This window comes from Boeremia exigua (genome assembly GCF_020726555.1).
Source record: "Boeremia exigua strain MPI-SDFR-AT-0100 chromosome Unknown C7974scaffold_1, whole genome shotgun sequence".
NCBI lineage: Eukaryota > Fungi > Ascomycota > Dothideomycetes > Pleosporales > Didymellaceae > Boeremia > Boeremia exigua.
In genome coordinates, this window is record NW_025763518.1 from 2,839,854 (window position 1) to 2,853,555 (window position 13,702).

At 50.7% G+C, this 13,702-nt stretch overlaps 8 protein-coding genes across 8 annotated transcripts; 3 read left to right on the top strand and 5 right to left on the bottom strand.

The window, feature by feature from the left end:
• Nucleotides 1-332: 332 nt before the first annotated feature.
• On the bottom strand, nucleotides 333-1,477 carry C7974DRAFT_383713 (ribosomal protein S8). Its single transcript, XM_046140794.1, has 2 exons — nucleotides 1,014-1,477; nucleotides 333-795 (listed from the first exon to the last, which is right to left on the bottom strand). The coding sequence occupies exons 1-2, from the start codon at nucleotides 1,144-1,146 to the stop codon at nucleotides 536-538; spliced, it is 393 nt and encodes a 130-aa protein (XP_046003269.1). The 5' UTR covers nucleotides 1,147-1,477; the 3' UTR covers nucleotides 333-535.
• Nucleotides 1,478-1,632: 155 nt separating this feature from the next.
• On the top strand, nucleotides 1,633-2,834 carry C7974DRAFT_22354 (uncharacterized protein). The gene is made up of 2 exons (XM_046137215.1): nucleotides 1,633-2,390; nucleotides 2,454-2,834. Exons 1-2 carry the CDS (start codon nucleotides 1,780-1,782, stop codon nucleotides 2,650-2,652), a joined length of 810 nt encoding a protein of 269 aa, XP_046003270.1. The 5' UTR covers nucleotides 1,633-1,779; the 3' UTR covers nucleotides 2,653-2,834.
• An 843-nt stretch (nucleotides 2,835-3,677) lies between these two features.
• On the top strand, nucleotides 3,678-4,410 carry C7974DRAFT_408195 (uncharacterized protein; the record flags this gene model as incomplete). Its single annotated transcript, XM_046143308.1, has 2 exons — nucleotides 3,678-3,932; nucleotides 3,994-4,410. The coding sequence occupies 2 exons, from the start codon at nucleotides 3,678-3,680 to the stop codon at nucleotides 4,408-4,410; spliced, it is 672 nt and encodes a 223-aa protein (XP_046003271.1).
• Nucleotides 4,411-4,523: 113 nt separating this feature from the next.
• C7974DRAFT_468138 (putative oxidoreductase ucpA) lies at nucleotides 4,524-6,292 on the bottom strand. Its single transcript, XM_046146387.1, has 4 exons — nucleotides 5,888-6,292; nucleotides 5,085-5,838; nucleotides 4,954-5,032; nucleotides 4,524-4,901 (listed from the first exon to the last, which is right to left on the bottom strand). The coding sequence occupies exons 2-4, from the start codon at nucleotides 5,806-5,808 to the stop codon at nucleotides 4,808-4,810; spliced, it is 897 nt and encodes a 298-aa protein (XP_046003272.1). The 5' UTR covers nucleotides 5,809-5,838; nucleotides 5,888-6,292; the 3' UTR covers nucleotides 4,524-4,807.
• An 858-nt stretch (nucleotides 6,293-7,150) lies between these two features.
• Nucleotides 7,151-8,356, bottom strand: C7974DRAFT_371637 (uncharacterized protein; the record flags this gene model as incomplete). Its single annotated transcript, XM_046140031.1, has 1 exon — nucleotides 7,151-8,356. The coding sequence occupies one exon, from the start codon at nucleotides 8,354-8,356 to the stop codon at nucleotides 7,151-7,153; it is 1,206 nt and encodes a 401-aa protein (XP_046003273.1).
• Nucleotides 8,357-9,023: 667 nt separating this feature from the next.
• C7974DRAFT_439894 (uncharacterized protein) lies at nucleotides 9,024-10,181 on the bottom strand (the record flags this gene model as incomplete). The annotated part of the gene is made up of 1 exon (XM_046145303.1): nucleotides 9,024-10,181. The coding sequence occupies one exon, from the start codon at nucleotides 10,179-10,181 to the stop codon at nucleotides 9,024-9,026; it is 1,158 nt and encodes a 385-aa protein (XP_046003274.1).
• Nucleotides 10,182-10,855: 674 nt separating this feature from the next.
• On the top strand, nucleotides 10,856-12,424 carry C7974DRAFT_349413 (major facilitator superfamily domain-containing protein; the record flags this gene model as incomplete). Its single annotated transcript, XM_046139435.1, has 4 exons — nucleotides 10,856-11,064; nucleotides 11,114-11,514; nucleotides 11,570-11,723; nucleotides 11,770-12,424. The coding sequence occupies 4 exons, from the start codon at nucleotides 10,856-10,858 to the stop codon at nucleotides 12,422-12,424; spliced, it is 1,419 nt and encodes a 472-aa protein (XP_046003275.1).
• Nucleotides 12,425-12,766: 342 nt separating this feature from the next.
• On the bottom strand, nucleotides 12,767-13,556 carry C7974DRAFT_299525 (concanavalin A-like lectin/glucanase domain-containing protein; the record flags this gene model as incomplete). The annotated part of the gene is made up of 2 exons (XM_046137753.1): nucleotides 12,767-13,262; nucleotides 13,312-13,556. The coding sequence occupies 2 exons, from the start codon at nucleotides 13,554-13,556 to the stop codon at nucleotides 12,767-12,769; spliced, it is 741 nt and encodes a 246-aa protein (XP_046003276.1).
• Nucleotides 13,557-13,702: the final 146 nt, after the last annotated feature.

The window sequence follows — 13,702 nt, forward strand, 5'->3', positions numbered from 1 at the left end:
CTATCACAACCTGAGCGTCACCCGCTCTAGCACTGGGTTGGATGTGCCGCACCTGCGCCATCGCTCCCAGTTTGCAGCACAGCCTTGCACTCGCTCCCCCAGTGACGCTTCGTTGGGAGTCTGAACCCTGTTGATCGACAACACTGCGCCTGGACTTGTTGTAACGGCCATTAAACCTGCGCGCTGAACTTGGCCTGGCACGTGCTACACTGGATACCTGCCCCCAAGTAGGCACATCAGCTCGGTCCCAACTCTCAGTGATCCTACAAAAGGAGCATGATGCGCGCCAGCCCGTCAACGGAAACACACTCAACTGGCACGGTGTTTCAAGAGAGAACACGGAAATTATTTCACCACTTCAGTCAAGTAAAGAACAACATCACAATCGCCCGATTGGCAGCGTCTTTCGACTAACATGAACTTTTGGTCATTTCGTCGTTTAGCATGGCCGTGATGGATTCCTAGCCAAACAGTTCTCATGCGTAGCTAAGCCCGGGTATATGCATCCCTCAACATCGCGCACACCAAAACTAGTCTAGTAGAAGAAGCCGAGGATCTTGCCAGCAACGTGCTTGCGGCGAGCCTCCTCGTGGTCCATGATACCGGCGGAGGTAGTCAGGATGATGTAACCGAATTGACGAGAAGGAAGGAGCTTGACAACCCACTTCTCCAAGTCACGGAGCTGGACGTTGTAACGGGGGGAGATGACACCAGTCTTGTTGATGCGGCCGTTGAGCTGGATGACGATCTTGCCATTGCGGTGGTCATCGACCTCCTCGAACTCGCCGATGTAGCCTGGCACGAACATTAGTCTCGTGAAAACTTGATATGTAGCGCAAAATTAAACATCGGACATCATGGAAGGGTTCCGAGGATGTGTAAGTTCTCCGCAGTTGATATACCGGACACTTAAAGCCCAAAGACCGTAGAGAAGACAGGATCATTGGGAAGTTATCAGCCCGGAGAGGGTTTGAAGAACCAGATGTATGCGCAACAAGAGGAATTCGACGTACCGTGACGCTGCATGACGGTCAAGAACTTGACGATGACCTTGGAGGCAGGGCGGATCATGACCTGGCGCTTGCCGGCCTTCTCGGCGTTGTTGATGGCGTTGAGCGCATCGTTGAGGACGGAGGTCTTGACCATTTTGGCGGTTTATCGAAGATTCTCAATGGCGAGGGGCGACTGAGGTATCTGTGCAGAAATTGTGGTTAGCCTCCAGATGCCAGAGCATGGAGAGTGCCCTCAGCCAGCAGCTTTGGAGGGTTCTTCAGCTCTTGTCGCAGAGGGGAGCAGTGTCAGGCCTATCCTTTCGGACGGGCGCGATTGCTTCCCCTGGCTCTCTGAAGGGCACTCAATGGAATAGTCATATCATACCTCGTAAGGATGCGGATGGGGTAGAGAAAGACGAGCGTGGCCGGCGGTTGAAAAGTTCGCGACATCAATTTGACGCTCGGTTAGCAAGTGGCCTTGGCGTGGTCTGAGCGTGGAGGGCTTTCCGCGGTGGAGCCTTAGGCCTAATCATCGTATCCCTCGGCCCTGAACATCACCACCACCACCACCATATCTAATGATAGGCAAACTGGTAACAAGAGCAATCATACTCGTGCATCGTACATGTGACATACAAACGACATTCAGCTAGGTATTTGCCACACTATCGCCATACTCACGTGCTCCCGCATCCTTAGTCATGACGTGCTATCTCTCAAGAGCGCCTTTGCCTCCCGGCACCTTCACAAATGCTAGACTTCCTATTGTCAAGTATTCTATTCCATCATGAGGGAATACAGCTCGTCTGAAGCATGCTGTACCTGCGCAACATTGCTGTCGTCTATTCCTCCAACCTACGATGAAAAGACAGAGAAGCCGTCGCAATACGAGCGTCGGCTCGATTGCTGCGGGCGTGCCATTTGCGCTCGCTGCTTGACTGACAACCCTCGATTCGCCAATTACTGTCCGTACTGCCAGATATCAACCGGTCCTTCTCCGCTGCCAGCGCAAGGCCTACGCGATCCTCCTACCTACACGCCACATCCCAACGAGCAAGTAGACGATGAGCTGCCGGCATACACAGCGCACAATGCCCTACAGCCGCCACCAGAGAAACCTGCGAGCATAGAGAATGCGCCTGATGTCCTGCACTTCGTCGACCAGAACAACGACTCGATAGCATCGTTGTCGCTCGCTTACGGCGTGCCTCCAGACGTCTTGCGGCGGACAAACAAGATGTTTGCAGACCATCTGTTAGCGGCGCGGAGGACCATATTGATACCAGGAGAATATTACAAGGGCGGGGTTAGTCTCAGTCCTCGGCCGTTGGAAGGCGAGGAGGAGGAGATCAAGAAAACCAAGTTGAGAAAGTTCATGGTAGGGTGTAAAGTCGCTGAGTATGTCCTACGTTGTGCATTTCGTGCACCGCCAAAGAGGAATAAGCGCTGACTATTGTGTAGGTATGATGTCGCGGTTCTTTACCTCGAGCAAGCGAATTATAACCTCGAGAACGCCATATCCGCTTTCAAGGCTGATGAGAAATGGGAGAAGGAACACCCCCTGCAGGCGGCGAAGAAGGGTAAGGCACCCGTGCCGCAGGGATCTGGAAGACGGCGATGGTTCGGCGGGAATGGTGGCGGAATAACTGGTCAACTATAGAAGCTGCATATGTTCGCAGCACCCCGCCGTCCAAGGGCAGCAACACGGGCGTTCGGCTAAGCTTGACTTTCATGTTCACTTTTGCGTTGGAGCGCGAGCTTTGCAGCATCTGGATGGCGTAACTGACATGTATAGACATTTCAACGCAACTTCCAAGTTCGATTGATACTTTTATGCCTGAACAGTATCTCCTCTTCTCTCAATTATCAGAAGCGTTTCGCTTATAGATGAGCCGAATGTAGGTAGATGGGGTAGGCTTTTTGGTGCGACTCGACTAGCCAATCGTAACGCAGCGTCAACCAGAGCCCACTATCCTTAAGCGCTGAGCTTTGCATCCTTGCTTACAGCCCCCGAAGCGCTGTCCATGCACAGTATTGTTTCAGAAGATCGACAGCGCTCGCAGGCAAGCGTCTATTTACTTTCATTGGTTGACACCCCGAGCGCTCTTTATGTCGGCAACCAGATTCATTCTAGCCTGCGCTACAAGCGGAGCGACACGACAGCCATGGTGCTTAACTACAGCACACAAACTACCCCATGGACGAATCACATGCTTTTCTTTAGACCCCCCAGAGTCAATGCTGCTAAATGGCCCCTTTTGGCATTATCGGCTGCAATCTGAACTCATAAGCTTCCTGCTTGGTGCCGACATGCGCCTACGCGCTGACGAGTTCGAACTGCATCGCCAACCGCAGAGCCTCGATTTTGGGTGAGCGGTAACGCAGATGGACATCATTTATCGCTATTTTGGGACTTGACATATCCGCATGGGGTACTGATTGGCTTGAAACAATGACTGCAACCACTTCGTTTAAAGCATGGTCAACCCCCCTCAAATCACTAATATTCAGGCACACAAAGACAGCTCCTATTTCTCGTCCTTCATTTGTTTCAAGGGTCAGGCATTTCTGTACAGACTATTGCTACACACTCATCCTTTGCGTTTTCATATTCACCAGTTCCCGTTGTTCAACTACAAATTCACACCGACTGCCGCAAAAAGATCATCTTGTAACGCCAGCACAATGAAGATCAACCCGGCGCCCCTCCACCTTGCTCAGACGGTTATCACATCTCTTGTTATCATTTTCAGCATCACAATTCTCGGTACTAGCGCGCACACACTCGATGTATTCAACAAGCAACAAACCTCCAATCCTTGGTGGCTCCCTATGTGGCCGCAACACTTCGACACCCACGGAACAAAAGCTCTCATCGCATCATCGGTGATCGCACTCGTACTCTCCAGCGCCTTCCTTATTGCTTCTTTCCTCCCTAGCGTAAGTCACCTCCAACAGGTCAAACACAAAGCTGTAGAAACAATCAGCTAACAGTCAATAGCTGCAGCTGAACCAAAAGCACACTCTTCGTGCAGCGCTCAGCCTCGCGACAACTCTCCCTTCCCTCCTCTTGACCCTCATCACAACAATCTGGGCACACATCCTCAACCGCCAGGCCCCCGAGGTCGACACCATTCAGACCTGGGCATGCAATTACCAGCACTCGTCGCCATTGAAGCAGGACATGTCGCTGCCGGCAAACATGGGCAACAGCAACTTCGGTGCCCTCTGTCGCGAGAGCCGGTTCGCACTTTACGGTACTCTGATTACATTTCTGTTGTTGGGTGCCAGTATGGTGCTCAGTTTCGTGTGTTGGTGCGCGGACAAGTATGCCGCGAGGCAAGCACGGAAGACCGGTGGGACGGAGGAGGGGAGTGTGAGTGAGTTGAACTACGTGCCTAAGGCGTATGAGCCATGAGCACTGATAGCTGTTATTGGATGTCGAGATACGAAGTCAGCGAGTCCAGGATAATTGTTCCGAGGAGATCATGGATATGACCGAGGTTGGGAGGGTGTTATGGCGCAGTAAATCCTGTACGCAGGGTCATGTTGTTATCTTAGTGTCTGATTGAATCCCAGAGAACTCTTTCTTGTTACATGACTGTAACCTCGACCTAACCGTGCGTATGTATGATGATTGATAAGCTATAGCTTGGCAGGTATTGTAATTCTTACACAGCGACGAACTCTGTACAACACTTCCATACGCCAACTTCTCGTCATCACTTGTACCAATGTCTTACTCTTCGGGACATAATCTCCAGAGGCGCCACTGTGATGAGACTAAGATGTCACAATCGTCCTCATTGAATACTTCAGATGACCATCTTGACCTTCAGCTTATCCCCTTTGACGATCTCCTCCTTCATATTTTCCAAGGCTTCTACGTCCCACGTGGCACTAAGATACCTGCAAAATTGTCAATTCTCATGATTCCAATGCCGTGTGTTCTTGAACATACCTCCCATTCAACCACGCTCGGTCTTGGTTACTCAGCCATACAACGAATCCACCACAAAGCTCAGTCGTTTCGGTCACAACTGCATGAGTCAGCGTATTCTCCTATGCCACTGCCGGCCACATGTAACTCACGGTGTTGGACTTGGCTAATTCCGTCTGACAGTTTTGTAGCAACACCCCCAGGGTGTATGCCGGTCACGTTAACTCCCTTTGCACCGTACTCCACCCCAACGAACTCGCTCAACTTCTGCAGGCCGAGCTTAGAAATTCCGTACGAGCTACCGCCCGGCACGACTGTGATAGCTCCAAGCGACGTGATGTTGATGAGGTTGACGTGCGTAGAGTGTGCTTCCGCGGTCTTGACTAGCAGAGGCAAAAAGGCATGAGTGGTAAGGAGTGGTCCGTGAAGATTGACTTCTAGCACCTGCCAGTAAACTTCCGGGTCTGTGTCAAGAATCGGCTCCCAGGCATGAGTGAGACCCGCGTTGTTTATCAAGATATCAAGACGTCCAAAGTCTTGTTCGATTCGCTGCGCAAGTTCTTTGATCGCGTGGCCGTCTGTTACGCTGAACACCTCTTTCCTCACGGTCACTTTCGGGTTTGATTCTTTGATACGAGCTTCCACCTCATCAAGTTCGCTCCCGGTTCGTGCGGTGAGCACGATGGTACTGACATTTGCAAGCGCGTATTGAATCGCCATGGCTCGTCCGATGCCGCGGCCCGCTCCGGTGATCAAGACGACTTTTCCAGGCTGTTGAAGGTGGCTGGATTTGGCGACATCGATCGCAGGATAGATATCATTGTGGAGGTTATCACTGCCGACGAACTCGAGGCCGGCCTCCGGTGGGAGAGCCATGGTCAGATAACGGGAGGACGCGAGTGCAGCCTTTCTGATTTAGTAGATGAAACGGAGCCAAGGAAAAGTGAAAGTTTACAGGTAGGGAATAATCAGCAGCGGGTATCCACTAGTCTATGAGAGTTCTGCTAATGTAGACAGAGAATCACAGTGAGATGGTTTGTTGTTTTTCTCTCAAAAACGTCGAGCTTCTTATACTCCAGGATTTAGTACCGGAACCTGCACGCATCCACGTCCGCCATAAAGACGATCACTTCATGCTCCACTGTTATCGGACCTCTGACGAAAGCGCTGGGGGTTTCATGTCAGGGTAGTGCCAGCGTGGCGTATCCTGACGGGGATTCAGAACTTAAGGGGGAATGTTTTAACTCTGCAGATTGAACGAACCCTGATCATGCGTCTGTGAGCTTAAATTTCTCCGAAGACTGTAAGCAGCTGTTATGCAGCGCAGCATCGGAATCGCATATACCTAATGGTGACTGATATGTGCGGGTCGTCCAAGACGTACCCGTTCCGTAGAGCGGAAGGCCACGGGAAGCCACGGAAACTCCCACATGGGAAGTATTAGTTAATGTACTAGGTGGGTACAAAAGGCCCTGATGTACCCACCAGGGTAGTCTATAGTTATGACGATGATATCACCACTAAGCTAGGTATAGCTTCTATTCGCGGTTAGGTCAACAATGCCTTACCCTCTTACCCCTCGCCTCAACAGCTTGTTTATATCCTACTGCACTCAGGCATATCCAATCTGCCACTTGGCAAGATACAGCAACAACCAAGAGGGCGCTCTCTTTCTAAGATGAATGGAGTAATCTAGTTGCAATTTTGTAGCCTATCGGTCGCGATAAAGGTGGGTTGGATCCTTCCACTAAAGTGCCAACTGGCCGATCGGACGTGCTCATGTGCAGCAAATAAGTCCTCTAACTAATAAAGGAGCTTGCTCGCCTGTGGACCTTTCTGGTAGTCTGATCCTGCGCCAAACTAGATACATTCCGAACATTTCATTTATGAGCATTAAAGTAGGTGCCCAGGTAGGTATGCTTTAAAATTTTCGAACGCAGCCACGCGAACGGAGAGTCGACCACGTCAAGACTTGTTCCATATTCGGCATTTGATTGAGCAGATACTCACAATAATCCGAAGACGGTAGCATGTACCTCTTTCTTAACATGTTGGTAGAGGAGATGCTGACATTGGATTTCAATCGCCATAACATCGCTACGGTGTAGTTGAAGTAAGCGCGAAACAAAAGAAAGTACCCAGACTATGCATATTGATCATTGAGTTCATCGACCTGAATGCCAGACACCTCGCTTTGAGCCATCCTTTCTCCATCACTTCAACGTCCGTACCAAGTCACCAAGGAATATATCAACACGAACATGGCAAGTCCTCCGAGAACGAAGCCCAGCCAAATCCAGATAGAGACGTGCTGCTGCTGAGTCTGCTGCGTCTCGATCTGCAGACCATCGTTTTCACGCTGTTGCTCCTGCTCCTGGGTCCGCATCGCAGCTGCTTCACCATCTCTGAAAAGCCTTGGATAGCTCACTGATGCGCGAGAGAGCGTGCTCAGCTCCATACCTTCGTCGACGGCCGGGTTGCTGCGACTAAATACGCTCCTAAAACGTCGTTGGAAACGATCTATAGTTGTGGTTGCACCAGGCTCAGGGCGAGGCGGCAGTCCTTCTGAATCATGCTCTGCATGCATAGTCTGTGGGGCAAGTCTCGATGGATAGCTAGGCATAGCTTGGAAGTCCGGTTGCGGTATGTGCACGCGACGGTTGCCACGAGATCGGGCATGAAGAATCGGTGAAGATGGTAAGTAATCATAAGTGGTAATATCAGAGGGTGCGCTTACAGTAGCTCCGGTGTCCGATGGCTCTGAGTCATTTTCAAGGTAGTCTTGTAAGATATCTTCAAGCACGGATGCCTGCTCTGGTGCTGCACTGCTGTAGAACTGCGGCAGGCATGGTGCCATAGGGTTAGAGGGAGAAGCTGGGCCCTGATGAATTTGCCCAGGAGTTTCACCCTGGAGGTCGTGGTCGTGTGTTGCTACATTCTGAATATTGCGACTGCTTGCAGTCTCAACTTCGAGTGGAGAATAGTATCGTGCCGGAGTGTCGTGGATTGAGGATCGAACAGACTCCGAGTCGTCACCAAGCTGAGTTGAACGTTGATCATGAGCAGTATAGCTTTGTGAGCCATTAGCTTGAACATCGTCCTGTTCTTGTTCGCGCGCACGTGCACATGCACGACGAGCTGCTGCTGCTGCGAAAGAGTTGTGCAAGGTATTCATGTCAGGGTGGTCAGTGGTTGACGTTATGGTCGAGGCATCAGAGGCTGAGTCTAGAACTGCGCTGGGAATTGGCTCCGGGCTCAACTCGACTTGCTGGGATAGCCTAGGGATGTCTGTCAGACGTTGACGAACTAACTCTTCTGGGGTTGATGCATCAGTTGACTGGCAAGACTGGCCAGCTGGAACATCAGAGTGGCCCACCAGGCTCAGATGAGCCGGTGTATAGTCTCTCGATCCTAAGCTGCTCATGTTAGTTGTCTTACTGGATTGTTGGAATTGGAAAGTGGGGGTTTTATATACGCAGAAGAAGCCTCCTTCGTTTGTCACAAACAAAGGACGCTCGCAATCGTTGATTGTTTGAACAAATACGAAAGATATCGGAACCTTGACTTAGGTTCTCAACCCGCTAGAAGTTACTCACTGATGTTTTACAAAATTCCTTTCTCGCTTCTCATTGCTCTCAGATACAAAAACCGCCGACCTTGCACCAGAATCACGTCGCATGTAGAATTCGTCGTTCGTTTCATACTAAGTTATAAACCAGTGCGGAGAGAAAATTAAAGATCACATTATATCGAGAAAGATACTGCTACATCGATGAGTTCTTCTTACCCCGAATTCGTTAGTACAGTGGTTGCTTATTTTGTCATGATTATAGCGTCATGGCTGGGGCATTGTGTAGGATCATGATCCCTGATTGCAGAAAGGTACTGATGCACCCGCCCGTCGAAGTTGAAGTTGTGGCTATCGTCCGTCAGAAGTATACTCGTCAGCAGTGCTTGATACCTGTTGCTTGATTTCCGTATTGCCAGGAATTCTTTGAGAGGAGGAGCTATGGTGAAGATAAACGAAACCGTTTGGTATCGCATTCGTATGTGTATCGCTACAGCGTGTATGCTATAGGAGCCTTCGGATTTCAAGGCGTACTGATGTCCACACTCTTTTGATCAAGAGATTCTTTCCACTCGTGTAGCCGTTCTCCTTCCGCAAGATCTGCAATCCTGCCCTCTTGATCCCACAGCGCTGCAAGAACCACCCTGTCCCCGACCCAAGGCTTCCTTGAATGCATAACAACATAGTTGTCAATAAGTACGATATCACCCTTCTGCCAATGCAAATCGACCTGTAGCTTCTCTGCAAGATTCAGCGCGAGTTCCAATTCGGCAGTCGCGATGGGCGAGCCATCTCCATATGTTGGTAGCGGATGATACGAGCCATCGTCTCCACGGAACGGGGGTTCCGTTGCGCCATGGTGGCGCGAGCGACCGTACGCGGAAGTCAGGTTGCCGAACCAAGTTGTCAGGCCCGTAGAGACATGCTGGCGGATGATGGGCACGATGTGTGTCACGCTCAGACTACCGTCGTCATGCCATTGGAACAAGCTGCTGTGGCGCTTGACCTCAGTTTCGATTTTCTGGCGTATTGTGGCTTCACTGTCTCCTTCTGCAATGTACTGGCCGTATGCAGCGAAGACACTCGCACCGGTCGTTGAGGTCACTTGCTGTCGACCATATCTGTAAATGTATCGCACTCCTTTCTCTAGCAGTTGCTGGTAAAAGCCGGGTGCCAACGATTTGAGCTTGCGGGCGAGGCCGATGCTCGATATGACTGGTGTCGCGCCACCGGTTTCGGGCACTTGGAGACAAGAGAAGGTCAGCCATGCAGGGTTATGCGTCGACCACCCGTACTCATTGTGTGGCCAGATCGGTAGTTCCGGCGGGCCTTCGTTCGCGGTCTTTACGTTTTTTGCGAGAACAGTGCGGATAGGTGGACGTCCGACTTCTTCATGAGGTTCGAGTCCGAAGGCATGGGCAATACGACTATAGCCCTCTGCGTTCTCGATTGGAAGCCCTCGAATCAAGACAGCCCCACCGTGTCGTTTTACCAGGTCAAAAACCGCTCCTGTTGCGCTTATCGACTCTAGATGCGATACTGCTTCTTCTAGGCTTGGCTTCCATCCTCTTCGTGTCTGCAATGCCAACGGAAAAGGATAGTCTTCAATGTAACCAAATGACGAGGTCTGTTGCTGTCCACTGATTCGAACAACTTCGAAGTTCTCAAGCGATACAGCCATCGTGGAAACTCTCAAGCAACGCAGTTATTTTCGAGGGAGAAGTAGCGAAGTGCAAGATGACATGTGCAGGGCGAATTCGATATGCAGAATCCCTATGCGAAGGGTGCTCAGTGTTGAATATTTGCCGACCCGATGAATAACGCCTCTCTTTTTCCGACAGCCGATGGTGTTGCGCAAGATTGACCAACAATGGACTAGACACGTCTGATAGGCAGCAACCCTCGATGCGAGATGAAACGCAATGCTAGGCTGTGATGATGTGATGCATAGCCGTCCCACTCTTGAAAGCTTGATCGGAACAAGCATTCAAAAATTGCTTAAACGAGTATAGCGTGGAGCACTAACCAGTGAATTGGCCAGGATCCATAAGCCACGTGCAGAGATGCTGATCTATTGCCGTCAGTTTCCCCTTACTCCAGTTTCTTGTCGAAGTTCTAGTTTCGTTAGCCAATTAAGATAACAGCGATGATCGGAGCTACATTGGCTTTCCTGATCACCCAGAAATCCTTTAAAGCACGTCATGTGTAGCGTCAATCCAGGTATCGATATTCAACATTGAAGAAGAGAGCAGGTATGCATTGTGCAGTATCTTGTTACCTTTCCGGCAGCTTCAAACTGCCCCGAGTCCTACCTAGCCTCTGTTCTGAGGCGTCCTCGAGTGGCCTTGATTCATTATGGCAGAAGCTATCAAGCGCCTCTCCGTTACTGAAAAGCAACAGCAGACAGCTAGTCTTTCGATCGAAGATGCTGGCCCATATCTTTGGTACAGAGGTGTTTTCTTCCAAGCCACTGTAGTGGGTCTCTGCGCATTTGCTGCGCCTGGACTATGGAATGCGATGCAGTCTGTCGGAGCGGGTGGTCAGCAAACACCATACCTAGTAATGTAGGCATCTCAACTTCTGTCAAGACTGAAAGTGAACTTACCAATAAAGGGCCGGAAATGCAGTTCTCTTCACTCTCATGACATTTACCTGCTTGAGCGGATCCGTACTCATCAACCATATCGGTCTACGACACACAATGGCAATAGGGACTACCGGATATGCTCTCTACTCTGCTGCGCTGTACCAAAACAACAGATACGGCACGCAATGGTTCATTTACCTTGGCTCTGCTGCGTGCGGCATCACCGCTGGCTTCTTCTGGGCGGCGGAGGGCGCAATCATGCTAAGCTACCCACCACCTGAGAGCCGCGGTAGATACCTTGCGTACTGGCTCGCGTACCGTAATAGCGGCGCAATCTTGGGAGGCGCGATCAATCTTGCGTTCAACTACAGTGGAAGGAGTCTTGGCAAACTGAACTGGAAAACTTACATCGTGTTTGTCGTGCTCCGTAAGCACAAACCTCCTCCTGCTTCTGAAGATACAAATCTGACTCAAGGTTCTAGAATGTCTGGGCCCGGCCGTTGCGCTGCTACTGTCTAACCCTGATAAGGTTCAGCGTAAGAACGGTACCAAAGTCAAGGCCATTCCCAAGGTCCCAGCCAAGGTCGAGATAAAGGAAACATTAAAATTACTGCTTCGAAAGGAAATGTTGCTTCTGTGAGTTATCCGAAAAAGGTCATTTGTGTTATCCCTGACTCTCTAGGGTTCCCTACTTTTGCTACGTTACATGGTCGCTACCTTACATCGGATCTTACATGTCGCTATACTTCTCAGTCAGATCTCGAGCTCTTGCTTCGCTTGTAACAGCGCTCGCTCAAGTCGTTGCTACAGGCATCATGGGATCATTCCTGGACTGGAAACGCTTGTCAATAAACCAGCGAGCTCGCTTTGGCTTCCTTGGCATGATGGCGTTGAGTGGTGGAATATGGATATGGGCCATCGTTATCCAACAAAAGTATCAAAGGAACAAGCCGGCACTTGACTGGGCAGACAGACAGTTCGGTGAAGGCTGGGCCCTATACGTGTTCCAGCAGGTGGAGTTTGCGTTGACATACAATTACGGTTACTGGCTGATGAGCTTCCTTGCTAAGAAGCCAGCGGAGGTGGTCAGGTACACAAGCGTCGCGAGAGGTGTAGAAGCTGCTGGACAGTGCATCGCAAGCGGTATCAGCTCTACCAGAACTGCACCCATCGTTTCAGCCGGTCTCATTATGGCATGGTGGGGCATTGCCTTGCCCTTGGGATTTCTGGTCGTGCGCAAAGTAGGTATTGAACATGTCGGAGCTGAAGGTTACGTTCCGGAGAAGAAATCCGTACGAGACGATGTTGGGTCTGATTCTGAACGCGCAAACGTTTAGGTACGCCAGTCTCGCTCGCCAGATTGAACTCGCGAAGGTCCAATGACGTCATCCCCCGGACACAATTAGCATCACTTCGAATGGGCCTTAATCTCCGAATAGTCTTTAGTGGTTTTGCCACTCATCTCACATATATGATCTTTCATGGTTAGGCTACATTGATGCTGATTGCGAAGGGCGGAAAAATGTATTCTCATAGCTGACAGCGTAGCGTATCCACGCTGTAAGGGTAAAGTATGTACTTGGAATCGAAACACCACTTTTGATGGAGAGTTACTGAACATCGAAATACGACTTCCGACAATTTGCAAATTCCACCATCATATCTGTCCCACAAATCCTCTACTGCTGGGTCATGGAGAAGGCAGTGGTTGTCATGACAGCGTTGGAACCAGAGAAAGGCTCAGTTCCGGCACCAACAGACTGAAGAATCTGGGTGCTGGGCAGGCCCTGGCTGTTACGGAGGTAGACGAGGAACTCGTTGAGGTCGCCGTTGAAGCTCTTGATCTGGGACACGGCAACGAACGAGAAGACAGTCATCTGGCCGTTAGGGCCCTTGTACAAGTTGTACTGCTTGCCTCCGATCGTGGGGGTAGCAATAGGCTTGCCGGTGGTCGAGATCGGGCCGGCGCCGCCAAGAGCGGCCATCCAGATCATGACCTCGTACTCCTGGGTACCGGTGGCGGTCTTGCCAGTGAACAGATCGTAAGAGACGTTGGCGATGAGGTTGGAGCCGCTGTAGCTCCAGGTCCAGACTGAGCGCAGCGACTTGATGGAGGAGAGTGACTTTTGGCTAATCTTAGTCACGACGTTGGCGTATGACTTTACGTGTCCGGCACTGGAAATAATTAACACTACACATAGAACACTGTTGCGACCTTTCTTACCCGCCAGCCCATGACCACTTAGTGTGCCACTTGAGGGTGCTGCCGCTGAGTCCATCAACACCAGTGCACTGGCTGCCAGAGGTGGCCGCGTCGCGTCCCCAGAGGTTGTTGTAGATGGTGTAGGGTCCCTGAATCTGGTTGTCCCACTGACCACAGTAGTCGGCGCGCTTGGAGACGACAGAAGCCGGTGCTGCGACGGCAAAGGCAGCAGTGCTGGCAAAAGCAAAGATTGTGGAGAACTTCATATTGGTGAGGTTGGGAAGGATGTGACTGTAGGTTGAATGAATGAATGAATGAATGGATGAGACAGAGTGTGAGTTGGGAAGGCTTGGGAAAGCTTGTGGTACTTTAAGTACATCTTCATGTTGCCGTCTACAGGCCACTAAAGGAA

Excerpts from the sequence above, each read along its gene's own strand:
- C7974DRAFT_468138 (XM_046146387.1), bottom strand. The coding sequence starts at position 5,808 with ATGGCTCTCCCACCGGAGGCCGGCCTCGAGTTCGTCGGCAGTGATAAC. Across the intron at positions 5,033-5,084 it reads AATTAGCCAAGTCCAACACC|TTGTGACCGAAACGACTGAG; the intron begins GTGAGTTACATG and ends TGACTCATGCAG. Across the intron at positions 4,902-4,953 it reads CGAGCGTGGTTGAATGGGAG|GTATCTTAGTGCCACGTGGG; the intron begins GTATGTTCAAGA and ends ACAATTTTGCAG.
- C7974DRAFT_22354 (XM_046137215.1), top strand. The coding sequence starts at position 1,780 with ATGAGGGAATACAGCTCGTCTGAAGCATGCTGTACCTGCGCAACATTG. Across the intron at positions 2,391-2,453 it reads GTAGGGTGTAAAGTCGCTGA|GTATGATGTCGCGGTTCTTT; the intron begins GTATGTCCTACG and ends ACTATTGTGTAG.
- C7974DRAFT_383713 (XM_046140794.1), bottom strand. The coding sequence starts at position 1,146 with ATGGTCAAGACCTCCGTCCTCAACGATGCGCTCAACGCCATCAACAAC. Across the intron at positions 796-1,013 it reads GACCGTCATGCAGCGTCACG|GCTACATCGGCGAGTTCGAG; the intron begins GTACGTCGAATT and ends TGTTCGTGCCAG.